Source organism: Hemitrygon akajei, chromosome 26 (genome assembly GCF_048418815.1).
Source record: "Hemitrygon akajei chromosome 26, sHemAka1.3, whole genome shotgun sequence".
Classification (NCBI taxonomy): Eukaryota; Metazoa; Chordata; class Chondrichthyes; order Myliobatiformes; family Dasyatidae; genus Hemitrygon; species Hemitrygon akajei.
This window is the reverse complement of record NC_133149.1, coordinates 46,163,269-46,190,383: the sequence shown is the minus strand read 5'-3', so window position 1 is coordinate 46,190,383 and position 27,115 is coordinate 46,163,269. Positions and strand designations below refer to the sequence as shown.

Sequence of the window (27,115 nt, the reverse complement as noted above, 5' to 3'; positions counted from 1 at the left end):
AGAATAGGGTGAATGAACTCGGCCTTTTCTCCTTGGAGCGATGGGGGATGAGAGGTGACCTGATAGAGGTGTATAAGATGATGAGAAGCATTGATTGTGTGGATAGTCACAGGCTTTTTCCCAGTGCTAAAATGGCTAGCATGAGAGGGCACAGGTTTAAGGTGCTGGGGAGTAGGTACAGAGGAGATGTCAGGGGTAAGTCTTTTACTCAGAGAGTGGTGAGTGCGTGGAATGGGCTGCCGGCAATGGCGGTGGAGGTGAATACGATAGGGTCTTTTAAGAGACTTTTGGATAGGTACGTGGAGCTTAGTAAAATAGAGGGCTATAGGGAAGCCTAGTAATTTCTTAAGGTAGGGACAGCTTTGTGGGCCGAAGGTCCTGTATTGTGCTGTAGGTTTTCTATGTTTCTAATCTTTAAATCTTTTTCACCCCAGAACCTGTATCTGAATCCAGCTTATGCTGTACAGTAAATCATCTATGTTTGAGCTGTGAGCAGTGGATGAGAAATGTAAACATTAAGGGCAACCTGTCTTTTTAATCTTGTAAATTATGGGATGACACAGCATATGATTAGAAAAGTGTGGTTTGGAATTATGTTGCCCAAATCTCAAAGTGCACCGTTTTTGTATAATTTTATAAAATGAAGTATATAATAATAAAAAAAGCTTAATTGATGTGAATGCGAGCTGTGGCACCAGCAGTAGTAAATGAAACCATCTGGTGTCTCATTCCTAGCCCTGTACCAATGAGCTTGTGCAATATCAATATCATCTTCTACTGTGGCACTTGTACACTAGACACTGTACACTAGACTGAGTTTATATTAACCATTTAAACTCCCATCTCTATGGGTCCTGATAGGAACCAATGAACACAGGGTAAACTCTATGCAGACAGTGACTGTCTGTGACTGTTGCTGTGAGGTAGCATTGTTACAATCTGCTCTTCTGTGTCTCCAGAGGTGAAATATTATACTTCTTGATACTATTCCTTAATTTTATGCAGAGATGAATTCTTGATCTAATCTACCTCAACGTGCACTTCACCTGTACTGCACTCTCTATAACTGTAACACTATATTCTACAGTCTGTTTGTTTAAACTACCTCTATGATAAGCCTGGATGGTATGCAAACAAAAAAGTCCTTCACTGTATCTTGGTACATGTGATAATAAACTAATTCCAAATAATGCAAATTGGAGACCATATCAGAGAAAGTATTAACAAAGATGTGATGTGCTGCCCATCAGTATCTGAGGATATGCTTTAAATCTAATGAGGTATTAATGATAAGCACAACCCTGTCCTACACTTAATTGCCTTAACTGGATATGTTTTCAGTCTCACACCACTGGGAGTCTTCTAGGAGAGGTGACAGAACAAACCAGACGCTTTCTTGCTGATAATAGAACTATGGTTTTGAGTTGCTGTGTGGAACTAAAGCAAATGAGATTAGTTTGTTTTTTGCACATCCAGTTTGTCATAGCATCATACAACATAGAAACAAGCCCCTAGATGTCATCTGACCATTAAGCCCCCAATTAAACCAATTCTAAACTGATCCCATTTTCTTATCCCACAGGCAGAAACCTTGATATATATTGGCACCAATGACATGGGTAGGAAAGGTGAGGAGGTCCTGAAAAGAGGTTTTAGGAAGCAAGGTAGAAAGCTGAAAAGCAGGAGCTCCAGGGTAGTAATCTCTGGTTTGCTGCCTGTGCCACTTGTCAGTGAGGGTAAGATTAGGATGATTTGGCAGATGAATATGTGGTTGAGGGACTGGTCTTGGTGGCAGGTGTTCAGATTTATGCATCATTGGGATCTCTTCTGGGGAAGGTACAACCTGTACAAAAGGGACGTGTTACACCTGAACCCAAAGGGGACCAACATCCTTTCGGCCGGTTTGCTAGAGCTGTTCGGGAGAATTTAAACTAATTTGGCATGAGGATAGGAACCACAGTGATAGGGCTGAGTATGAGTTAGTTGGTTTACAAACAGAGGCAATGTGTAGTGAGGAGAGGCTGATGATGGGGCAAAATTGAAGTCAACAGGATGAGTTGTAATGTAAAATGCAGATAAATTCGAAAAGGGTGAATACAGGACTGAAGGTATTATATTTGAATGCCTGCAGTATACGGAATAAGGCAAATGAACTTGTAGCACAGTTACTGATTGGCATGTATGATGCTGTAGGCATCACTGAATCATGGCTGGAAGATAAAACCTGAGAGCTTAATGTCCAAGGACACACATTGTATTGAGAGGATAGGCAGGAATGCAGAAGGGCTGGCATCGCTCTGTTGGTTTAAAAAAAATGAAATCAAATCATTAGTAAGGGCTGACATGGGATCAGAAGATGAAGAATTCTTGTGGGTTGAGCTAGGGAACTGCAAGGGTAAAAAGACCCTGATGGGAGTTATATACAGACCCCCAAACAATAGTAAGGATGTAGACAACAAATTGCGAGGTAGAAAGTGCATGTCAAAAGGGCAATGTTATAATAGTCATGGGAGATTTCAATATGCAGGTAGATTGGGGAAAAGCAGGTTGGCACTGGATCATAAGAGGGGGAATTTCTGGAATGCCTACGAGATGGCGTTTTAGAGCATCTTGTGGTTGAGCCCACAAGGGGATCAGCTATTCTGGATTGGGAGTTGTAAAATGAACCAGAATTGATTAGAGAGCTTAAGGTAAAAGAACCCTTGGGGGACAGTGATCATAATATGATGGAATTCACCCTGCAATATGAGAAGGAGAAGTTAAAGTCCGATGTATCAGTATTACTGTGGAGTAAAGGGAACGTTAGCCAGAGTTGATTGGGGGGAAAAGAACTGAAAGGTCTGAAGGTAGATAAGTCACCTGGACCAGGTGGTGTATACCCCAGAGTTCTGAAAGAGGTGACTGAAGAGATTGCAGAGCCATTAGTAATTATCTTTCAAGAATCACTAGATTCTGGCATGGTTCTGGAGGACTGGAAAATTGCAAATGTCACCCCCTTCTTCACGAAGGGAGAGAGACAGAAGAAAGGAAACTATAGGCCAGTTAGTCTGACCTCAGTGGTTGGGAAGATGTTGGAGTTGATTGTTAAGGATGTGGTTTCAGGGCACTTGAAGTCACATAATAAAATAGGTTGTAGTCAGCATGATTTCCTTAAGGGAAAATCTTGCCTAACAAATTTGTTAGAATTATTTGAAGAAATGACAAGCAGGATAGACAAAAGAGAATCAATGGATGCTGTGTACTTGGATTTTCAGATAGACTTTGACAAAGTGCCACACATGCAGCTACTGAACAAGTTAAAAGCCCATGGTATTACAGGAAAGATTCTGGCATGGATAAAGCGGTGGTTGACTGGCAGGAGGCAAAGAGTGGGAATAAAGGGAGCCTTTTCTGACTGACTGCTGGTGACTAGTGATGTTCCACAGGGGTCTGTGTTGGGACTGATTCTTTTTACATTATATATCAATGATTTGGGTGATGGAATTTATGGCTTTGTTGCAAAGTTTGCAGACGATATGAAGGTAGGTGGAGGGGCAGGTAGTTTTGAGGAAGTAGAGAGGCTACAGAAGGACTTAGATTAGGAAATTGGCAAAGAAGTGGCATGTTGAATACAATGCCAAGAAGTGTATGGTCATGATCTTTGATAGAAAAAATAAAAGCGTAGACTACTTTTAGATGGAGAGAAAATTTTAAAATCTGTGGTGTAACTGGACTTTGGAGTCCTTATGCAGGATTCTCTAAAGGTTAATTTGCAGGTTGAGTTATGGTGAGGAAGGGAAATGCGATGTCAGCATTAATTTCCAGAGGACAAGAATATAAAAGCCAGGATGTAATGTCGAGACTTTATAAAGCACTGGTGAGGCCTCAGTTGGAGTATTGTGAACAGTTTTGGGCACCTTATTTTAGAAAGGACGTGCTGAAACTGGAGAGGGTTCAAAGGACGTTCACAAAAATGATTCCAGGATTGAATGGCTTGTCATATGACTAGCGTTTGATGGCTCTGAGCCTGTATTCACTAGAATTCAGAAGAATAAGAGGTGACCTGATTGAAACTTGTCGAATGGTGAAAGGCCTTGATAGAGTGGATGTGGGGAGGATGTTTCCTATGGTGGGAGGGTCTAAGACCAGAGGACACAGCCTCACAATAGAGGGATGTCCATTCAGAATTTCTTTAACCAGAGAATGGTGAATCTGTGGAGTTCGTAGCTACGGGTGGCTGTGGAGGCCAAGTCATTGGGTATATTTAAGACAGAAGTTGATAGATTCTTGATTGGTCAGGGAATGAAGGGATACAGGGGAAAAGGCAGGAGATTGGGGCTGAGAGGGAAAATGGATCAGCCATGATGAAATGGCGGAGCACATTAGGTAGGCCAAATGGCCTAATTCTGTTCCTTTGATTTATGGTCTTAATCTCGTCAATCTCGAGATTCTATCATTCACCCACATACTCTCAGCAATTTACAGCAAATAATTAACCTAATAACCCATACGTCATTGGAAGGACGCTGGAGCTCCCTGAGAAAATTTGAGTACTCACAGGGAGAACATGCAAGCTCCACGCTGACAGCATCAGAAGTCAGGATCAAACCCATTTCACTGAAACTGGTAGGCTGTAGTTGTTCTACTGAACTAGAAGCAACGTTTTGGAATGATAACTCCATGGTTTTTATTCTTTCTTGTCGCAGAACCATGTCTTCCATGCAGTTTCTTACAAGGTTATCCTTGCCTCGCCTGGCCTATTATAGGATCGCAGCAAAAAACCCTGGAGTTGTGTTCCTCTCAGGATTCAAATCCAACATGAATGGGGAGAAAGCGTTGGCTTTGGAAGCATTTTGTGATTCAGCAGGCTATTCCTTTATCAGGTAATGCCACAATTTTCTAAAAGCACGTGTACTTTACATGAAGCATGCTACTTGGAATGAGTGTTGGTAAATCTTAAAACCATCTGGTAGGTTTTCCTGAAAGGCATTGAATATATAGAAATGGTGGGAAAGTCCAATAAGTACTATCCTCTATTTAATATGGCTGGATTGTCTTAACTGGTTCCTTTTTCAACGTCCTTCTGAATGGACATTGAACCAATCCATGAACACTACCTCACTATTTTTTGCTCTCTTGAACTGCTAATTCAATTTAGTTTTTAATATTATTTCTTATTTGTATGTTTTTTTTAATGTATTGCATTGTACTGGTGCTGCAGAACAACAAATTTCATGACATATGCCAGTGATAATAAACCTGATTCTGATAAAACTTCTGGGGAAAATTCCTCATTCTTCATAAACCTTAAGAAGTTTCAAGGTGCTTTGCAGCCATTATAATATTTTTAGAAGTGTTTTTATAGTTGCAGTTCAGAAAAGGTGAGAGCCAATTTTCCCACTGAGAGCTCCCATTAATAGTCACCCAATGACCCAATCAAATGATGATGACTGGTGCATTACTTGTGAAGATCGGGGGGAAAAGGAGTCCTCAGGAGCGACAGCATGATCGTTGGTGGCTGTAGAGGCCAATTCTGGAGCAGTAGGGACACGGGAACAGCTGGGATGTGGGCGCTTGGGTAGTAGGATTCTTCCTTTCTTTCCTCTTCAGCAGTTGCTCTTCTGGTTTCTGTAAAATTCTTGGCTGCAACATGGATCAGCGGTCTCTATCACAAGCCAGCTTCTGTCATTTGTTGACCTCAATATTTGCCTGAGAGAGATGCTGCTTAAGTTGGTCTTTGTACCTCTTGTCCAGGACACCACGATCTCTCTTGCCCTGAGAGAGTTCTCTGTAGAGTACTGCTTTCAGTAACCTGAAGTTGTCCATGTGAGACACGTGGCCTGGTCAGCGGAGCTGCCTGAGTAGCAAAGTGGCTTCCGTGCTTGGAAGTTGAACCTTCTTCAGGACCTTGTTGTTGGAGATGCGATCCTCCCAGCTGATACCCATGATGGAGGCGCTCAAGAAACCGGATTTGCTTGCAGCACAAACCCCAGACTTCAGAGCTGTATAGCAGATGATGGCAGCCTAGTACACCTGGATTTTTGTGGACAGATGCAACTGGTGGTTCTTCCACACATTTCTGGAGGTGCCCAAAGGTACTGCTGGCTCTGGCAAGTCGATTATCAACGTTTCTTATTTCCGTACCATCGTTGGAGATGACGCTGTTCAGGTAGGTGAACTGCTCAACTGTGGTGAGAGGGTGGTCATTAGTGGTGATCCGAGATGGGTTGTAAATGCCATGAAGGGGCTTCTGGCAGAGGATCATTGTTTTCTTCAGACTGACCATTAACCCAAAAGCCCTTGCAGCCTTGGAAAACTGAGTGACTGCAGCCTGTAGTGCATCCTTTGTGAGAGAGAGAGAGAAGAGCACAGTCGTTTGCATATAGTAGCTCAAGAATGGGTTGTTGCATGGTTTCAGTTCGGGCGAGAAGGTGGTTGATAGAGTGGATGTGGAGAGGATGTTTCATATGATAGGGGAGTCTAAGACCAGAGGACACAGCCTCAGAATAGCTGGGCATCCTTTTAGAATGGAGATGAGGAGAAGTCTGAGACTGGCGAATCTGTGGAATTCATTGCCACAGGCAGCTGTGGAGGCCAAGTCTATATGTATATTTAAGACAGAGGTTGATAGATTCTTGATTGGTGAGGATATGAAGGGATATGGGGAGAAGGCAGGAGATTGGGGCTGACAGGTGAAATGGATCAGCTATGATGAAATGGCAGAGCAGACTTGGTGGGAAAATGGCCTAATTCAGCTCCTATGTCTTATGGTCTTAATTAAATCAATGAAGTTCAAGATTTAAGACATTAAGAAAAGAACGATTAGCTTTGTCACATGTGCATCAGAACATACAATGAAATGTGTCAACTGTGTCAACGAGTCCAAGGATGTGCAAGGGCAGCCTGCAAGTGTCACCACGCTTCCGGTGTCAACGTAGCATGCCCACAAATTATTAACCCTATTGTTTATGTCTTTGCACTGTGGGAGGAAACCATGTGGTCACAGAGAACATATAAACTCCTTACAGGCAACGAAGGAATTGAACCTGGGTTGTTGGTTCTGTAATAGTGTTATGCTAACTGCTAAGCTACCGTGCTGCCCTCCAGGAAAATAAAAATTCTCAGCCTTAAATTTCTTGAATGAAGCTTATCATGGTGTAGCCTCTCCCTGCACATTGGAACGCACAGCTCTTCATGACGATCGCCGCCTCAGAACTTCAATATAAGATCTTCAATGCAAGAATATAAACTTGTCCAAATTCATTTGCAGACTGCAGTCTGCTGTAGGTCAAGTCACCACTTATTGCCCATGAGATTCATTCCACAGTTAATAGTCCACCACAATCATCTTTTGCACATTGGTTGTGTGTAGTTTTTTATTGATTCAATTATACTTTGTATTCACTGTGATTGCCTGCAACAAAATGGACATATACTTTGAACATTGCAGTGGGTTCAAAACAAAATGCTGAGTACTCATCATCTCAGTTAGCATCTCAGAGAGAAGTGAGCCATATTTCAGCTTGATGATATTTCCTGACCTGAATTGTTAAGTCTGCTTTTTCTCTCTTTGCTGAGCTGTTTGATGTAGATCAACTAAAGTATTTTCTGTTTTTATTTCACATTTCCACATCTACACATCTGTGTACAAGATGAATAATAGATCAAGTGGACAACCAGAGACTTCTTCCCAGGCCAGAAAATACCCAGGGGGTATACTTTAAGGTGTTGGGAGGAAACTATAGGGAGGTTGTCAGGGGTAGAGCTTTTAGAGAGTGAGTGGTGAGTGTGTGAAAAGTAGTCATGGTAGAGGCAGATACACATTTGGGACATTTAAGAAACTCTTAGATATTCACATGGATGAAAGAAAAATGGAGGGCTATGGGGAGGGAAGTGTTAGATTGATTTTAGAGTAGGTTAAAAGGTCAGTACAACATCATGTGATGAAGGGCCTATATTGTGCTGTACAGTTCTATGTTTTTAATAAAAATATAAAAGGCTATTCAGCTTTTTACTGCAGCTCAGTTAGTCAATACAATATTGGCAGATCTGTCTCAATATGATACTGTTCTCTCTCCCTTGCCTTTGATGCCTTTTGTATCTAGAAATATTAATAATATTCAACAACTTGAACTCCACAACCTTTTATGGTAAAGAATTCCATAGGTACACCACCCTCTGAGTAAAAAAATTTCTTCTCAGTCTGCAATATTGTGCCTTATATCCTAAGGTAATCCCTGGTTCTGGACCTGGAATTGTACTGTTGAACCCTGTCAGAATGTTGTATGTTCTCCTTTCATTTTTTTGAAACTACACCCTATCCTGGTTATATGCGTCTTCGACTATGCGGATTTACAGTTATGCGAGGAACCTATTTCTACCAACGTCTTCTTATATGCGTCCAAAACTCTCAGTTATGTGAGGAGCAACACACACAAAATGCTGGTGGAACGCAGCAGGTCAGGCAGCATCTATAGGAGAAGCGCTGTCGACGTTTCGGGCTGAGACCCTTCGTCAGGACTAAGGGTCTCGGCCCGAAACATCGACCGTGCTTCTTCCTATAGATGCTGCCTGGCCTGCTGCGTTCCACCAGCATTTTGTGTGTGTTGTTTGAATTTCCAGCATCTGCAGATTTCCTCGTGTTATGTGAGGAGCACTGCTTTCCTGCCAATACAAGTCAGATGCGTGCGCCTCACAATCTTACTCCCGCCAGTCTCGCATTAGTTTTGGCAAGGTGTGGATATGCGATCTTGTGCGCTTAAACTTTTGTTGGTTTTACCTATGGTGCAGTGATTTTGTGCTTGAAATATTTAACTATGCCTCCTAAGCATCCGATGTCATGTACTGGGCCATCAAGAGAACTGCTTTAACACTTGAAAAAGAAGTTGGAAATTATAAACAGTGTGACATCAGGTGAAGGTAACACAGCTCTGGGACGCTACTGCCAGGAACAGAATCTTGCCTTTAAAGTTCTTTTGTTGCTTGACAATGCACCAGCCCATCCTAAGCATTTGGACAGCATTCATCCTAACATAACAGTGCGTTTCCTGATGCCTGACACAACATCGCTGACTCAGCCACTTGACCAAGGTGTGATCCACATTTCAAGGCGTTTTTTTTTACGGCGAACTGTTTCTCAGATGCTGCAAGCAACAGACAATTTTGAAAATCCCGGGTGTTTACCAACTGTGAGGGAATGGTGGAAGTCGGAACACTTGGCACAAATGGGGATGGACATGGACCCAAGTTTAGAACGGAGTCAGCATTTCCGTCGTTCCCTGCTGTCAACCCTTCTTCCTACAAGTAAATTTATGTTGAAAAACAAAATGCTGCCAAGCAAACAACCCTCACCACTTTCTTCAAACCGGTGTCATCTCCTGCTGCCGTTCTGTGAGTCTTCCTTCACCCCTTGCTGTGCTCGATGTCCACCTTATCCACGTAAAGCTGCCCGACACCACAACAACCACTTATCTCCCGGAGCGAACTCACCTGCCACTGTTGGTGAGTACTGTACACCCTAGTATGTTAGCTTTCTATGATTTATTGCATTGAATATTACCTTAAATTGATGAAATATAATACGAATGTTGCCTTGTGGTACTGCTTTTGTGTCGTATTGGTATGAAAATGTGAATAAATTACAGATAAAACATAATTAGGAAGCTCTCTGGGAAGCATCCCTATTTTCTCCATTTAAATATTTATTCACATTATACGATTTCACATTATGTGTGGACTGTGTTGAGTGTATCCCCCACATATAACGAGGATAGGGTGTACAGTGAATTGAAGATCCAGTTGACCTAATCACTCATTTGATAGTGTTGCTATTTTGGGAATTAATCTGGTGAAGCTTTGTTGCACTCCCTCTACGGGGTGGGGTGGGAACATGATGGCATAGCAGCTAGTGCAATGCTTTACGGCGCCAAGTGTAAGACTAGGGTTTGATTCCTACCACTGTTTGAAAGGAGTTTGTCCATTCTCCCCGTGACCACGTGGGTTTCCTCTGGATGTGTCGTGGTTACTTGAAATGACCTGGAGACACAGACAATTCTTCAAGAAAATTAAACCTTTATTTGCAAACAAAGGCTGAGGCAATCAATGAACTTGTCACCGAAAGCCCCCCGAGCTCCGGTGTACAGCATTCTTTATAGTAATTTCTTATCTCAGTTACAGTTCGGTTTTATTAGCATACCCAATCAATTTTTTGTTGCATATCATCTATATATGAATTAATTAATCGCTCTTGCCTAGCCCGCAGTACGTCACCATTGTTTTTCACCCGTTCGCATTGGGGCCTTATTCGTGGCCAAGATTATGTTTTTCAGACAACCTCCCTCACAGTACATTCCTGCTCGCAGCATCCTGTCCGCCACCGTTATCTCGTACTAAACAAAGGCTGAGTGTAATACATGGGATACATTTCAGCTAATGGTGTTGCAAAACAAGCAGGTGTTCTGTAAGTGCCATAATATGCAGCTAAGAGAGTACAAAGTATCTAGTGAAAACAACACATAGCAAAGTGTGTCTGGTAAAATAATACATATTAATATTCAGTACCTAGAAGTGATTACATAGTATAGTAAATAGCTAATACATAGTGATCATAGTTCAGGTATATATAATGATTATATCAGGTATATTTCTCAATAGGTGCTCCAGTTTCCTCCCACATTCCAAAGCATACGGGTTAGGACTAGTGAGTTGTGGGCATGCTATGTTAAACACAGAAGCATCAGCACAATTTCATCTCAGCACAATCCTTAATTTGATTTGACACAAACAACACATTGCACTGTATATTAATGTAAATATGGTAAATAAAGCTAATCTTTCAAGTCTCAATAAAACACTGTTAATCTGCTTTTACTTGTTGGAATTCCAATGGCTTTTTGGGCCCTCATTTTCGATGTTGCCTTTAAACTCACAGCCTTCTCTTTAAATTCACTGGGTTCTTCAGAAAATCTACTATACTGCTATATAATATCTTTTATCTTTTGGGGGAAAAATTGAATTTGAAATGGTGTATTTCTAGGCATAATCACCAGTAGTCTGAATAACCTGCCAATTTGCCACTGCCAACGCCCTGAGGGTGCTGGGTTATCAGAAATTTATTGCCTATTCTTCCTTGGGTAAAGAAACCCAAAGTACACACAGTGCTCAATGTGTGTGGTCTCAACAAGGCAATGTATAATTGTGGTATTGTTGTTGGTCTGTAGTCAGATATAGGATAGGCTGGCTAAGGAAGTTGGACTTCCTTTCCTGAAGGTCCTTAGTGAATCAAATTTCAATTCTGTAACGACAATCCAGTAGTTTAATGGTCACATTATTGATGTTGGTATTTTTCCAGTGCTGGCTTTTATTTAATTAACTGAATGTACATTCTCAAGCTACTCTGGAGGGATTTTAATCATCCATCTGAATTATTTGTGCTGTGGGGCTGTGAGACAGAAAGGGGTATTCGTGGGAAATGAATAATGAGATTGGATTAAAAGATCCTAATTGTTAGAAATTTACAATATGGAACCAGCAATCTAATAATTGTGTCATTTCAATTAACTGTCCCGCAACACTTGACATTCAAATGTTCCTATATCTGTCAATTAAAATGAGCAATTTTGCAAATACAATTGATTAATAGAGATTGGACACATTCAGTCATACTGATCTGATGTTCAAAATGCTTCACGCTGAAATTAAAAATCATTTTTGATTATAATTGTTGCCAAGTTATTTGTGTCCCATCACTGTTTATATTATTGACCTCTGAATTAAATCTACTCTGAATGTGTTATGTAGCATTTACAGAAGATATCTTTGACCTGTAGATACTCTGTTGAACATATGAACATCTAAAGTATTCAAAGTTTAAAGTGAATTTATTACCAGAGTACATACATGTTACCATATACAACCCTGAGATTCATTTTCTTGTGGACATACTTAATAAATCTATAGAATAGTAACTATAACAGGATCAATGAAGGACCACCCAACTAGGGTGTTCAACCAGAATGCAGAAGACAACAAACAATGCAAATGCAAATATAAATAATGAGAACATGAGATGAGGAGTCCTTGAAAGTGAGTCCATTGGTTGTGGGAACATCTCAGTGATGGGGCAAGTGTAGTTACCCCTCTGGTTCAAGAGACTGATGGTTGAGGGGTAATAATTGTTCCCTAACCTGCTGGTGTGAGTCCTGAGGTTCTTGTACCTTCTACTTTTCTACGGCAATATTTCATGCAGATGTGCTCAATAGTTGTGAGGGCTTTACCCCTGATTTTCCGTTCAAGGGCATCAATGTTCCCATTCCAGGTTGTGATGCAGTCTGTCAATGTACTCTCCACTACACATCCATAGAAATTTGTCAAAGTTTTAGATGTCATACCGAATCTCCACAAACTCCTAACGAAGTCGAAGTCGTGTGCCTTCTTCGCAATTGCACATGTTAATAGCAGATGGAAATATTTTAATAAAGGAAGCAATTAAGGTCTTCTAGGTAGGAAAAAATTAACAGCATTTTTGACCACTACCAGCTTCATTCCTCCCTTCCCCCACCCACTCCCCTTCCCCTTCACCTTTCTGCTTATACTCCTACTACACCTACCCACCTTCTGGCTACTGCCCCCTTCCATTTGATGGTGTTTGATGGCTCTGGGCCTGTACTTACTGGACCTTAGAAGAATGAAGGGGATCTCATTTTAAAAATAATGATTATTAAAAGGCTTAGCCATATGGACAGGATGTTTCATATAATGGGAGAGTCCAGGACCAGAGGGCGCATGCTCAGAATAGAAGTTTGTCACTTTAAGACAGAGATGAGGATGAATTTATTTAGCCAAGGGGTGGTGAATCTGGAATTTATTGCCACAGATGGCTGTGGAGGCTAGGTCATTGGGTGTATTTAAAGTGGAGTTTAATCGATTATTGATTTGTGAGGGTGTCAAAGATCATGGGGAGAAGGCAGAACATGGTGTTGAGAGGGAAAATAAATTGGCTGTGATAGAATAGCAGAGCTGACTCGAAGGGCTGAATGGCCTAATTATGCTCCTATGTCTTATGGTCTTCCTTTCCGGTCCTCAGCTGAAATGTCGACTGTTTATTCTCCTTCATAGATGCTGCCTGACTGCTGAGTTCCTCCAGCATTTTGTGTGTTTTGCTCCATTGTATTATAGAGTGTTCAAAGTGTTGCTATAGTGAAGGAGTGATTAAGGTTGTGCTGGTTGGTTCAAAAAGTGAATGGTTGAAGGGAAGTAGCTGATCTTGAACCTGGTGGTGTGGGTCTTTAGGCTTCTGTGCCTCCTGTGCTATGATAGCTGCTAAATAGCATGGCCCAATGGTGGGGAGGGATGTGCCTGTGATGTATTGGGATGAATCCACTGCAGCTTCTTGCTTTCCTGTTCATTCATATTGCCATACCAGACCATAATGCAACCAGCCAGGTCTTGAGTTTCTGTAGATGCTGGAAATCCTGAGCAACACACACAAAATGGTAGCATAATGCTCACCTAACAGGGTTTGATTCCCATTACTATCTGTAATGATTTTGTACATTCTCCCCATGTAGATTTCTTCTGAGTTTTCCGGTTTCCTCCCACATTCTAAAGCTGTATGGGTTAGGGTTAGTGAGTTGTGTACATGCTATTTTGGTGCCAGAAGTATGTCAACATTTGTGGACTGCCCCCAGCACTTCCTCAGGCTGTGTTGGTTGCTGATGCAAACAACAAAACTTTTTGCTGTATGTGTGACAAATAAAATACATTTTTAATCTTTAAATGCTGGAGGAGCTCAATAGATCGGCAGCATCTATGAAGGGGAATAAACATTCAACATCTCATCAAGGCTGGAAAGGAAGGGGGAAGAAACCAAAATAAGAAGGTGGTGGGGTGAGAGGAAGGAGGATAAGCTGGAAGATAATGGGTGAGACCAGGTGAGGGAGAAGGTGGGTAGGGAAAGGGGGATGCAGTAAGAAGTTGGGAAGTGATAGGTGAAGGAGATAAAAGGCTGAAGAATAATGAATCTGATAGGAGAAGAGAGTGGACAATGGAAGAAAGGGAAGGAGGAGGGGCACCAGAGGGAGCTCATGGGTACGTCATGAGGGGAGATGAGTATGGGTGAGAGGATAACCAGGATGGGGAATGGAAAGAGAGGGATGGAGGAGAACCTGGTATTGGTTTGTGTTTGATTGTTGTGGGATTAATATTAGTTGGCAAGTGTTGGAGACTTTCCTCCTCCTTGAGAAGAACCTGTATGCTTATGGAATGGAAAGTGGTTAGTGCCTGATTTTAACTTCTCACAGACAAGATGGTAGCTTCTTACAGCTAATTTTTTAGCTTGGATTAGATGTTAAACAATGGAATGGACTTCAAATTTTAACCTTCTCATTTGAGGCTGCATTTGCTGCTCCTAACACAAGACTCGTGCTTACTACGGTAGGATAATGAATAGGTGGTTAGAACATGCAGTTAAGATTTTGCATATCACTTAAGTTATGCAGTAATGGTAATGGCTTTTATCTGTAATAAAGGGTTATGAAAATTATATTACACCCTGTATCTGCACCTGCAAGGTTATTACCAGAAAGTAGATTGCACAGGCAGTTATTATGAAATGCACATGTAATGTTCAAAATAAATTTGAAACATCTGCATACAACAAATCAGACCCAGGGGATGAGGTAGTGATGAGCGGGAAAAGCTTCCCTGTGCACTACGTCACCAGTCAGCATTTAATCTTCATTATGCAATGGCTATCAACAGATGCTGTAAGGAATATAAATGTTTGTTTTCTGAGAAAAATGGGAGGGTACCTCTTCTGTCTCACTAATTATGAATTCCTACACTTCATGTGTGTGAAAATGGCTAAAGAAACTGTGTTCTGTGCCACAGTGACAGGCCTATCTCAGTTCCAGGCACACACAGGGAAGGTAAGCTCTGGTTTCAAAGACGTTCAGGTTAGGGTGAGTAAGTTGTGGTCATGCTATGTTGGTGCTGGGAATGTGGCGACATTTGTATCAAATCTTCACTGATTTGATTTGACGTAAATGACATTTATTTTATTTTATTTAGAGGTACAGCATGGAACAGGCCTTTCTGGCCTAATGAGCCACATTGCCTAACAGCCCACCTGTTTAACCCTAGCCCAATCACAGCACAGTTTCAAATGGCCAATTAACCTACTAACTGGTACGTCTTTGGAACATGGGAGGAAACCCGTGTATTCACAGGGAGGGCACACAAGCTCCTTACAGACAGTGCTGGAATTGACCATCGAACACCCCAAACTGTAATAGCTACACTACTGTGGCAATGCATGTTATGATGACAAATAAAACTAATCTTGACTTTACATGTGTAAAGTCTGAGGATGTAGGTTGGTGCACAAGATTTAAGGCTGACTTTCCTTGGAGGAATGCTGCAGGAACTCAAATTTAATTACGTATTCTCTGGTTTTGTTATTACACGGAATCACTGTTTCGCACAATGTTTATCCTTCAGCATTTCTAGACAAAATAAATTATCTAACAGTTATCACATTGCTGTTTTTCAATGCTTACTCTGCACAAAATGGCTACCATCTTTCCTATAAGAGTACCGTTTGAAAGTACTTTGTGATGTGACACATGCTATAGAAATGCCCGTTCTTTTTATTAATCAGCATTGACGGAATGTATTTAACAGAAGTTTGGATAAGTAAATGGTGGGAGGGGTATGGGGTATGGAAGGCTATGATGCAGGTGTGGATTGATGGGACTAGGCAGAATAACAGTTTGGCACGGACAAGGTGGGCCTAGGGGCTGGTTTCTGTGCTGCAGTATTCTATAACTCTATTCTGTTTTCTGCCTGAAATTAACATGACAGGCGTTATAACAATTAGCCCTGATTTCAATTGTTTTCACTAACTTTAATATTTAAAATTTTTCTATAGGCTAAACCAATTAAAATATATTTGCAATTACATTATAATGAAAAATATGAGATTAATACTATGCAGAGCTATAATTTTATTTAAAAAGTGAAACAAAAATTATTGTGGTTTACAAGCAGTTATTTAAACTTAATATTTTATTGGTAAAATTAGCCTACTAATATTGTTTTTCTCATAGATGATTCTAGATCTTTCTTCATTGCATATATAACATTGTAGCTTCCTCACATCCTAAAATGATAAAAAGTTTCTGGAATTCCTTAGATATATTAATATTGAATCATGTGCAGAATAGCAGGTTGCCCTGTGTTCCTGTTAAAAGGAAGAGTTTGTGTGTATTAGTGTACAATAGGCAATGTGGCCTTTTTTTTTTATCTCCAGAGGCTTAGATAGCTATTTTCTGTCTTTGCACATTTGAAAATCCAAGCAAAGCAGTAATGTCAATATCAGCAAAATGATTTTTTAATAAATTTTAGTTCCTTTGGAAGGAATAGCTATTAATTAAATATGGTCAGAGTAATAATACTGTAACTTTTGTATAGGACAATAATAGTGCTGATGGTTGTATTCTAGGTTTGTATCAGGCATATTATAAGGTCACAATGAATGTTGTCTATGACAAATGGAGTTCTAGAGGCATCTGAACTGGGACCTTTGCTGCTTGTGTATATATACAGTACTAGATGAAAATGTAGGCGGTTGCATTAGTAGGCTAGCAAATGAAGCCTAGATTGATGATGATATGCAAACACGAAGAAATCTGCAGATGCTGGAAATTCAAGCAACACACACAAAATGCTGGTGGAACACAGCAGGCCAGACAGCATCTATAAGGAGAAGTACTGTCGATGTATATCTTATATACCGTCTGGGTAGCCTCCAACCTGATGGCATGAACATTGACTTCTCTAACTTCTGTTAATGCCCCTCCTCCCCTCCTTATCCCATCCCTGATTTATTTATTCCCCCCTCCCCTTTTTGTTCTCTCTCTGCCCATCACTCTGCCTGTTCTCCATCTTCCTCTGGTGCTCCCCTCCCCATTTCTTTCTCCCTAGGCCTCCCGTCCCATGATCCTTTCCTTTCTCCAGCTCTGTATCCCTTTTGCCAATCACCTTTCCAGCTCTCAGCTTCACCCTACCCCCTCTGGTCTTCTCCTATCATTTTGCATTTCCCCGTCCTACTTTCAAATCTCTTACTATCTTTGTTAGTCCTGACGAAGGGTCTCGCCCCGATACGTCGACAGTACTTCTTCCTATAGATGCTGCCTTGCCTGCTGTGTTCCACCAGCATTTTGTGTGTTGATGATGATATGGATAGCATAGAAGATTGCCAAAGGATACAGTAGGATATAAGTCAATTGCAGATATGGGGAGAGAAATGGCAGATAGAGTTTGATTCAGCCAAATGTGAAGTATTGACCTTTGAGAGATCAAATGTAAAGGGACAGTGCATTGTTAAAGGTAAGACCCTTAATGGTGTTGATGTACATATGGATGTTGGGGTCCTAGTCTATAGCTCCCTGAAATTGGCTGCACAGGTTGATCGAGTGGTTCAGAAGGCATAATACATGCTTGCCTTTATTAGTTGAGGCATTGAGTTCAAGAGTTGGGAAGTTATGTTGTGGCTTTATAAAACTCTTGATGGACTGCATCTGGAGTGTTGCCATCAGTTCTGGTTGCCTAATAATAGGAAAGATGTGTTGGCTTTGGAAAGGATTCAGAAGAGGTTTGCCAGGATACTGCCTGGTTGAGAGGACATGTTATGAAGAGACGTTGGACAAATGTGGGTTGTTTTCTCTGGAGTGGCAGAGGCTGAGTAGAGATTTGATAGCAATTCGAAGATTATGAGATTATAGGGTACAGAGCTGGTATCTTTTTCCCAGGGACAAAATGTCTAATATTAGAGGGTAGTAAGGTGACAGAAGACGTGTTCAAAAGAAATGTGTGGAGCATGCTTTTTAACACGGAGAGGGGTTGATGCCTGGAATACACTGCCTGGGGTTGGTAGTGGAGGCATATACAACAGAGGCATTTAAGAGGATCTTAGATTTTTTTCTCTGGAATAAGATGACGCCAGCGAACAACATGACTAGGGCGACATCCTCCCGACGGTTCACAAAATAACTTCTGTCACTTCTTTTACATCTTTTTCTTTCAAATGTAGTTCTGCTTAAGTTGGAGCCTGAGATCTATATTTTGGTGGTGTGTTATCGGGCCAGTTGAGCGATCTGGCACTCATCTGTCTTCGAGGGTGTTTGGTGAAGCTTCAAGGCCAAGAGGCCTGGAGCCCATGATCAGCTCCATTTCTTGCCGATCTCGCTGATTAAAGTGTCGAGCAAGATTGAACTCATCAAGATGAGAACAGAGGCGAGCGGTTGTTTGGCACCATCTACCAGCCTCTCACTCACTGCTGCTAGAGGAAGATGTCTGTGGGTGATGGTCTCTCTCTTTCCCTTTCATCTGCTGCTCCCAAAGGAAAGTCCCTGCATCCGTATGGTCTCTCTCTCCTTGATAGTGCTGGAGTTCTGGGTCTTAGGCAAGGTTTAATCGATGGGGTTTGTGGATTGGACTCTGTAGTCCTAGGGTCACTCCTTTTTTGTTGCTGTTTTGTGTGGTTTTGATCAGGAATTTTGAAGATAACGAATGAAACAGCGCTGGGTTGGTTGAACTGAGCTGGGCTGAATATGCCTGGACTCTTTCAATGACTTTGGTGGTTTGATGTTTTATATTCTGTATTTTTTCACTAGTTTTTTTAAATGCCTTTTGTGCCATTTGGCTTTTTTGTGTGTTGAGGGTTTGATGTTTTTCTTTGAATGGGTTCCATGGTGTTTTCTTGTTTTGTGGCTGTCTGTGGGGTGAGAAATCTCAGGGTTGTATACTGCACACATACTTTGATAATATACTTTGAATGGGTGGAAAATGGGGGGATTTGGACATTGTGTTGGCTGTAGGGATTAGTTTCAATGAGCATTTACATTCAGTGGCCACTTTATTAGATTACAGGAGTGGCACCCAGTGTGGTCTTTTGCTGCTGCAGCCCATCCACTTCAAGGTTCAAAATGCTGTGCATTCAGAGATGCTCTTCTGCACACCACTGTTGTAACGTGTGGTTATTTGAGTTACTGTCAGCTTGAACCAGTCTGGCCATTCTCCTCTGACTTCTCTCATTAACAAGGCATTTTCACCCACAGAACTGCTGCTCACTGGATGTTTCTTTGCACCATTCTCTGTAAACTCTAGAAATTGTTCTGTGTGAAAATCCCAGGTGATCAGCAGTTTCTGAGATACTAAAACCACCCTGACTTGCACCAACAATTATTCCATGGTTAAAGTCACTTGGAGCACATTTCTTCCCCATTCTGATGTTTGGTCTGAATAACAACTGAACCTCTTGACTAGGTCTGCATATTTTTATACATTGAGTTGCTGCCATGTGATTGGCTGATTAGATATTTGCATTAATGAGCAGCTGTGCAGGTGCATCAAATAAAGTGGCCACTGAGTCTAATTACTAGTTTAATTACCGTAGATCAGCACGTGGGCTGAAGGGCCTCTTCCTGAGTTGTACTCTTCTATTTCATTTGTTCAACACTTCATTAATGTCAAATACTGTGATCCTAACATTAATTTGCAACAGTTTAAAATACACAATCAAATTTACACCCAAATGAAAGATTGTTTTTGCCTCTGTGATAGAAAATGCCACTGACGATTTTAGAACAATTTAAAGTGCCAGATGGAATCCATTTTGGGTCTTGAATTCTAAACTCAACATCATTTACAATAACATGGCTAAACATTTTGTCTGTGGGCAAAAGATAATGTGGGGGTTTGCTTTATCTGTTCAGCTAAGATCATAGTGTTGCATTCACAAGCTGTGACGATGGGCAATGCCAAAAGGTGGTCTCTCATCCATCTGAAGATTGGCCCTAATGAAGATATAAGTAAAAAATCTGTGTAATAATTCAGCGCAGTCTTCTTCTCTGCCTATTAAGCCACTGGCATTTAGGGCAGCGATAAAGGTCCTTCATCTCTGGCGGTGTTCAGGGCTTCCTTCATTGTGTCAGTAGCTTCAATCCAGTGCAGTGAATTCCAGTTAATTGGGACACATCGGGACCAGTAGATTTTGGTCCAATTAAGCAGCTGCCCCAATTAGCCGAAGTCTCATGGAAATAGTTAAAAAGGTATAAAAAAGGCAAACTACCCATTTGAGTAACAAATTATGTATTTAAATGAAATACAGAACAAATTGGAACATTACTCCAATACTGTACCTAATAGTTATCAATGGAGGAATTCATCCAGTGTAGATACCCGTGTTCTTTTGATTTTCAGTAAATTAACAAAATCAACACCTCGTGCAGATAATGGACTGCCTTCATACAATGCTTTTGATGATTGTATTATCCAAATCTTCATTTTCATTGTAACATTCAAGATGATTGTTGATCCCTTCAAATTCTTCGTAGTTTCTAACTTGTTGAAGTAGTGAGATCGTTTCATTTTTGTTTTCAGCCATTTCAGGCATCTTTGAGCCTGAGTGCTTGACCACAGTGAGCGAAACAGTTCTGAATTGTCTTCTGCTTATTTCTCGCCAACTATCAGTGATAATAATCAATGCTTTTTGAACACAAACACATGCAACTGACGCTATTTTAAAAACTTTGCTTTAATGAATGTATGGTGTAGTGTTTAATAACCACACAAGCGCACACGACTTACACTAGTTAGAAACTGTTCAGCAATAGTCTCCTGTCCCAATTAAGTGGCATAATGTCCCAAATAAACAAAGGGAATCCTGGCTATTTTCTCAATTAGTTTTTGTTCTTAAGAGTTGTCCCAGATAAACAGCTGCACCAGTTGACCAGAATCCACTGAATTGGATACAGTAGAGCCACCAGGCCACCTACTGGTTGTAATGTTGATATCAACTCTAATGAGATCCATTATTAGTCTGTAGCTGCTAAGTAGACATTTTGCATGTAGCAAGAATATGCTTTTGGTTTAAGTCGAAGGTTGTGATATAGATCAAATTGAAAATTAAATTTGATCTAAGATTGAGTTAGGGAATCAAAAATTAGAGGGCATATGTTTAAGGTGAGAGGTGAAACATTTAATAGGAAGTTTTGTTTACATGGGGTGGTATCTCTGCGGAATCAGCTGTCAGAGGAAGTGGATGAAGCAGGTGCAATAGCAACTTTTAAAAGGTAGTTGGACATGTATGTCAATTAGAAAGGTTGAACAGAAGAGAATCTGCAGATGCTGAAAATCCAGAGTAAGCACACAGAATGCTACAGGAACTCAGCAGGTTAGGCAGCATCTATGGAGGGGAGTAAATGGTTGACGTTTCAGGCTAAGGCCCTTCTTCAGGAATCTGTAGTTTCTAAAGTCATGGGCCAAATCCTTGCAAATGGTACAAGGTTGACAGGGAGCATCATGGACTAGTTGCACTGGAGGGTCTTTTACCTTGCTGTGTGATTATGATGATCTGATTTTTCGAATTAAGACTATAATTTACTTGGGTTGTTGGTGTTTCTCTGTTCAGGTTTGATTACACCGGCTGTGGTAGCTCAGAAGGAAATTCTGAGGATTGCTTGTTAGGGGATTGGAAGAATGATGTACTAACAGTCTTGGATAATCTTACCACAGGACCACAGGTCAGTACTGGGAACCCTTTTGCTATTTCTGTTTTATTAACTACTTGTATTCACTGAGCTGTAATGAACTTCATTTTCCCAATGTTAATTGAGAATAATCCATTAACATCTTTCAAATGTTAATTGGTTAAATATGTACAAGAGAAAAATATTCAGAGTTTGTACTCAAGATGCTTGGGTGAGATGAATTGGCACAGGCCTAAGGCTGATGGACTCTTGAGTGAATTATTTTGTGGAAATCCCTTCTCTCTATCAGTGGACAAGCATGTCATTTGTAATTCTTAAAGGGACCGCTACGAATTGTTGGAGCTGATGAGGCTAAGGTTTCGCAGAAATATTAACTTTATTAACTTTTGTGTGGATGTCGTTGTTCCTGTTAGAACTGTTCGCTGCTATCCCAATAATAAGCCCTGGATCACTAGTCACATCAAAGGCCTCCTAAATCAGAAGAAGAGGGCCTTTAAAGATGGTGATCGGTTGGAGCTTAAAAGAGTTCAGAAGGAACTCAGAGTACAGATAAGGGGGGCAAAGGAGCAGTATAGGAGGAAGCTAGAACAAAAGCTGCAGAAAAAAAGCATGAAGGAGGTGTGGGATGGGATGAAGATCATCACCGGATGTGGTGCAAAGCGGGGGGCGAACATAAGTGGAGATGTGGAGAAAGCGAACCAGCTGAACAACTTCTTCAACAGGTTCGACAGCTCAATCTCATCCTCACCGCAGAACTCCACACCAGGCTTGTCTTTCTACTCGTCCTCCCTCTTACTTCCCTCACAGGAAAATAGCCACTCACAGGAGACCTTGCCCACGCCCAGGATTACGGCTGCACAGGTGGAAGGTCAACTGAGGAAGATCTGTACCAGCAAGGCGGCTGGACCGGATGGAGTATCCCCACGATTACTGAGGGCCTGTGCGACTGAGCTGGGAGAACCACTACAGCGCATCTTCAACATGAGCCTGGAGCAGAGAAGAGTACCCAGACAGTGGAAAACATCCTGTATTGTCCCGGTACCGAAGAAACCACAACCAAAGGAGTTGAATGACTTCAGACCTGTTGCCTTGACGTCGCACGTGATGAAGACCATGGAGCGGCTGATAATATAGAATCTGAGGCCACAAACCAGGCACGCCCGGGATCCTCTTCAGTTTGCGTATAAGGAGAAGGTGGGAGTGGAGGATGCTATCACGTATTTGCTGCACAAATCCCTCTCTCACCTGGATGGGGTCAGTGGTGCTGTGAGGATTACATTCCTGGACTTTTCTAGTGCCTTTAACACCATCCAGCCCAAGATCTTAAGGCACAAACTAACGGAGATGGGAGTAGACTCTCACATGGTGGATTGGATAGTGGACTACTTGACAGATAGACCTCAGTATGTGCGGTTGGGAGACTGTAGGTCTGACACGGTGGTCAGCAGCACAGGAGCGCCGCAGGGGACCGTGCTCTCTCTGGTCCTGTTCACCCTGTACACATCAGACTTCCAATATAACTCGGAGTCCTGCCATGTGCAGAAGTTCGCTGATGACACGGCCATAGTGGGGTGTGTCAGGAATGGACAGGAGGAAGAGTATAGGAAACTGATACAGGACTTTGTGATATGGTGCAACTCAAACTACCTGTGTCTCAATATCACCAAGACCAAGGAGATGGTGGTGGACTTTAGGAGATCTAGGCCTCATATGGAGCCAGTGATCATTAATGGAGAATGTGTGGAGCAGGTTAAGACCTATAAGTATCTGGGAGTACAGTTAGCCGAGAAGCTAGACTGGACTGCCAACACAGATGCCTTGTGCAGGAAGGCACAGAGTCGACTGTACTTCCTTAGAAGGTTGGCGTCATTCAATGTTTGTAGTGAGATGCTGAAGATGTTCTATAGGTCAGTTGTGGAGAGTGCCCTCTTCTTTGTGGTGGCGTGTTGGGGAGGCAGCATTAAGAAGAGGGACGCCTCATGTCTTAATAAGCTGGTAAGGAAGGCGGGCTCTGTCGTGGGCAAAGTACTGGAGAGTATAACATCGATAGCAGAGCGAAGGGCGCTGAGTAGGCTACGGTCAATTATGGAAAACCCTGAACATCCTCTACATAGCACCATCCAGAGACAGAGAAGCAGTTTCAGCGACAGGTTGCTATCGATGCAATGCTCCTCAGACAGGATGAAGAGATCAATACTCCCCAATGCCATTCGGCTTTACAATTCAACCGCCAGGAGTAAGATATGTTAAAGTGCCGGGGTTAGGACTCAATGTATTTAAGTAAACTACTTAAGAACTTTTTTAAAGCTATTATTAATGCTTTTTGAGAGGGTGATTTTAGATGCATATCATATTTTTACTGAGTTAAGTATTGTATGTACCGTAATTAGTTTTGCTACAACAAGTGTATGGGACATTGGAAAAAATGTTGAATTTCCCCATGGGGATGAATAAAGTATCTATCTATCTATCTATCTAAACATAGAATATAGAACACTACAGCGCATATTGTACCAACCTTTTAACATACCCTAAGATCAATTAACCCTTCCGTCCCACATAACTCTCCATTTTTCTTTCATCCAAGTCTTTAAAATGCCAAAAGGAAATGTTGGACATTTCAAGAGGAAGGGTCTTATATTTATGAAGTAAGTAACCAATTGACAAGTGTGACAGACCAGAGAGAAAAGTAGCGCAGAGCTATCTCACTCGAGGTAGTGTCACTGCTTTTCTCAGTAATGCTGGGAAATGCTTTGGAAATTTACACAATGGTTCTATGAAGATCTGCACTCTGGCCACTTTATTGGGTACCTCCTTTAACTAATGAAGTATCCACTGAGTGTTTTTCCATATGTCAGAACCAGATTTATTATCACTGGCATGTGTCATGAAATTTGTTAACTTAGCAGCAACAGTTCAATGCAATACATGATAATATAGAAAGACAAAATAATAAGTAAATCAATTACAGAAGGTATATATTAAATAGATCAAAAATAGTGCAAAACAGAAATAATATATTGTGGCGACCCAATTACTAGCACACTCGAACCGGCTGACAATTAGCCGGCGTGCAGGCACAAAGGCTAGGTCCGCAACAAAGGGAGAAAGCCTGAGGGGGTTTCAGTACGTGCCTCTCGAGGCATCCGGTGGCGAGGCTTTAAAGCAAGACTGTGAAGTTGGAATAAACTTTATCTTTGACTGCAGTTTACCGACTCCGTGTCGTTATTTTAGCGCTGCATGTAGCACTACAATATATTAAATAAGTAGTGAGGTAGTGCCCATGGGTTCAATGTCCATTTAGGAACTGGGTGGCAGAGGGGAAGAATCTGTTCCTGAATCACTGAGTGTGTGCCTTCAGGCTTCTGTACCTCCTACCTGATCGTTACAGTGAGAAGAGGCATGTCCTGGGTGCTGGAGGTCCTTAATAATGGATGCCGCCTTTCTCAGACACTGCTCCTTGATGTATTGGATACTGTGGAGGCTAGTACCCAAGATGGAGCTGACTAATAATACAACTTTCTGTAGCTTCTTTCGGTCCTGTGCAGTAGCCCCTCCATACCAGACAGTGATGCAGCCTGTTAGAATGCTCTCCACAGTACATCAATAGAAGTTTTCAAGTGTTTTATGTGACAAACCAAATCTCTTCAAACTCCTAATGAAGTATAGCCGCTGTCTTGCCTTCTTTAGAACTGCATCAATATGTTAGATCCTCATAGATCGTAATACCCAGAAACTTGGAACTGCTCACTCTCTCCACTTCTGATCCCTCTGAGGATTGGTCTGTGTTCCTTCATCTTACCCTTTCTGAAGTCCATAATCAGCTCTTTTGTCTTACTGGTATTGAGTGCAAGGTTGTTGCGTGAAACCACTCCACTAGTTGGCATATCTCACTCCTGTACACCCTCTCATTTCCATCTCAGATTCTACCAACAATGGTTGTATCGTCAGCAAATTTATAGATGTATTTGAGCTATGCCTAGCCACACAGTAATGTGTATATAGAGAGTAGAGCACACACTCCTGAGGTGTGCCAGTGCTAATTGTCAGCAAGGAGGATATGCTATCAACAATCTGCACAGATTGTGGTCTTCTGGTTAGGAAGTCGAGGATCCAATTGCAGAGGGAGGTACAGAGGCCCAGGTTCTGTGTCTTATCGATCAGGACTGTGGGAATAATGATGTTAAATGCTGAGCTATAGTTATCAAACAGCATCCTGACATAGGTGTCTGTATTGTCCAGGAGATCTGAGGCTGTGTGGAGAGCCATTGAGATTACGTCTGCCGTTGACCTGTTGTGGCGATAGGCAAATTGCAAAGGGTCCAGGTTCTTGCAGGAGTTCGTTCTAGTCATGACCAATCTCTCAAAGCATTTCATCACTGTGGATATAAGTGCTACAGGGCGATAGTCATTAAGGCAGCTCACACTACTCTTCTGAGGCACTGGTATAATTGCTGCCTTTTTGAAGCAGGTAGGAACTTCTGACCATAACATTGAGAGATTGAAAATGTCCTTGAAAACTCCTGCCAGTTGGTTGGTACAAGTTTTCAGAACCTTACCAGGTACTCCATCTGCCGCCTTACAAGGGTTCACCCTCCTGAAATCTGCCTCTAACACAGAGATCACAGGATCACCTGGTGTAGTAGGGATCTTCACAGTTGTAGTTATATTCTCCCTTTCAAAGTGGGCATGAAGGCATTGAGCTCATCTGGTAGTGTAACATAGCTGCCATTCATGCTATTGGGTTTTGCTTTGTTGGAAGTAACGTCGTTAAACCCTGCCAGAGTTGATGTGCATCCGATGTCGCCTCCAACCTTGCTCAGAATTGTTTCTTAACTCTTGAAATAGCCCTCCGTGAGTCATACATGTTTTTCTTGTACAGACCTGGATCACCAGACTTAAATGCTTCAGATCTAGCCCTCAGCAGACGACATACCTCCTGGTTCATCCACGGCTTTTGGGTTGGGAATGTACAGCGTGTTTTCATAGGCACACAGTCATCCACACAGTTTTAATGAAGTCGGTAACAACTGCGGCGTACTCATCCAGATTCGAAGGTGAATCCCTGAATCCACTGATTCAAGGCAGTCCTGTAGGCGCTCCTGTGCTTCCCTTGTCCGAACCGTCTTGGTCCTCACAACTGGTGCTGCAGTCTTCAGTCTCTGCGTATACTCGGGGAGTAGAAGTACAGCCAGGTGATCAGACTTACCGAAGTGAGGGTGTGGAATAGCACGATAGGCATTCTTGATGGTGGTGTAGCAATGGTCCAGTGTGTTGTTTCCTCTGGTATTGCAAGTGATGGTAATTGTTTAGTGATTTTTTTTCCCAGGCTGGCCTGGTTAAAATCTCCCAAGAAGGTGGTGAAGACGTTAGGGTGCGCTGTTTCTTGTGTGTTGATCCCATTGCTCAGATCATCTAAAGCCTGACTGACATTGGCCTGAGGTGGTATGTGTGTTGCTACCAAAATGATCCCGGAAGTCTTATAGACAATAGGTGCAGGAGTAGGCCATTCGGCTCTTTGAGCCAGCACCGCCATTCAATGTGATCATGGCTGATCATCCACAATCAGTACCCCGTTCCTGCCT

The 27,115-nt window shown here is 41.9% G+C and overlaps 1 protein-coding gene across 7 annotated transcripts in view; it reads left to right on the top strand.

Moving 5' to 3' along the window:
• The window catches only part of LOC140716950 (palmitoyl-protein thioesterase ABHD10, mitochondrial-like), an 86,650-nt gene that overhangs the window by 36,128 nt on the left and 23,407 nt on the right, over window positions 1–27,115 (top strand). For all 7 annotated transcript variants that reach the window (XR_012096395.1, XM_073030124.1, XM_073030122.1 and 4 more), the window contains 2 exons: window positions 4,686–4,862; window positions 21,452–21,563. Coding sequence is in view for 6 of the 7 variants with exons in the window: in XM_073030124.1 (XP_072886225.1) it covers window positions 4,690–4,862; window positions 21,452–21,563 (285 nt within the window). In the remaining variant the exon portion in view is untranslated. The remainder of the gene's footprint in view (window positions 1–4,685; window positions 4,863–21,451; window positions 21,564–27,115) is intronic.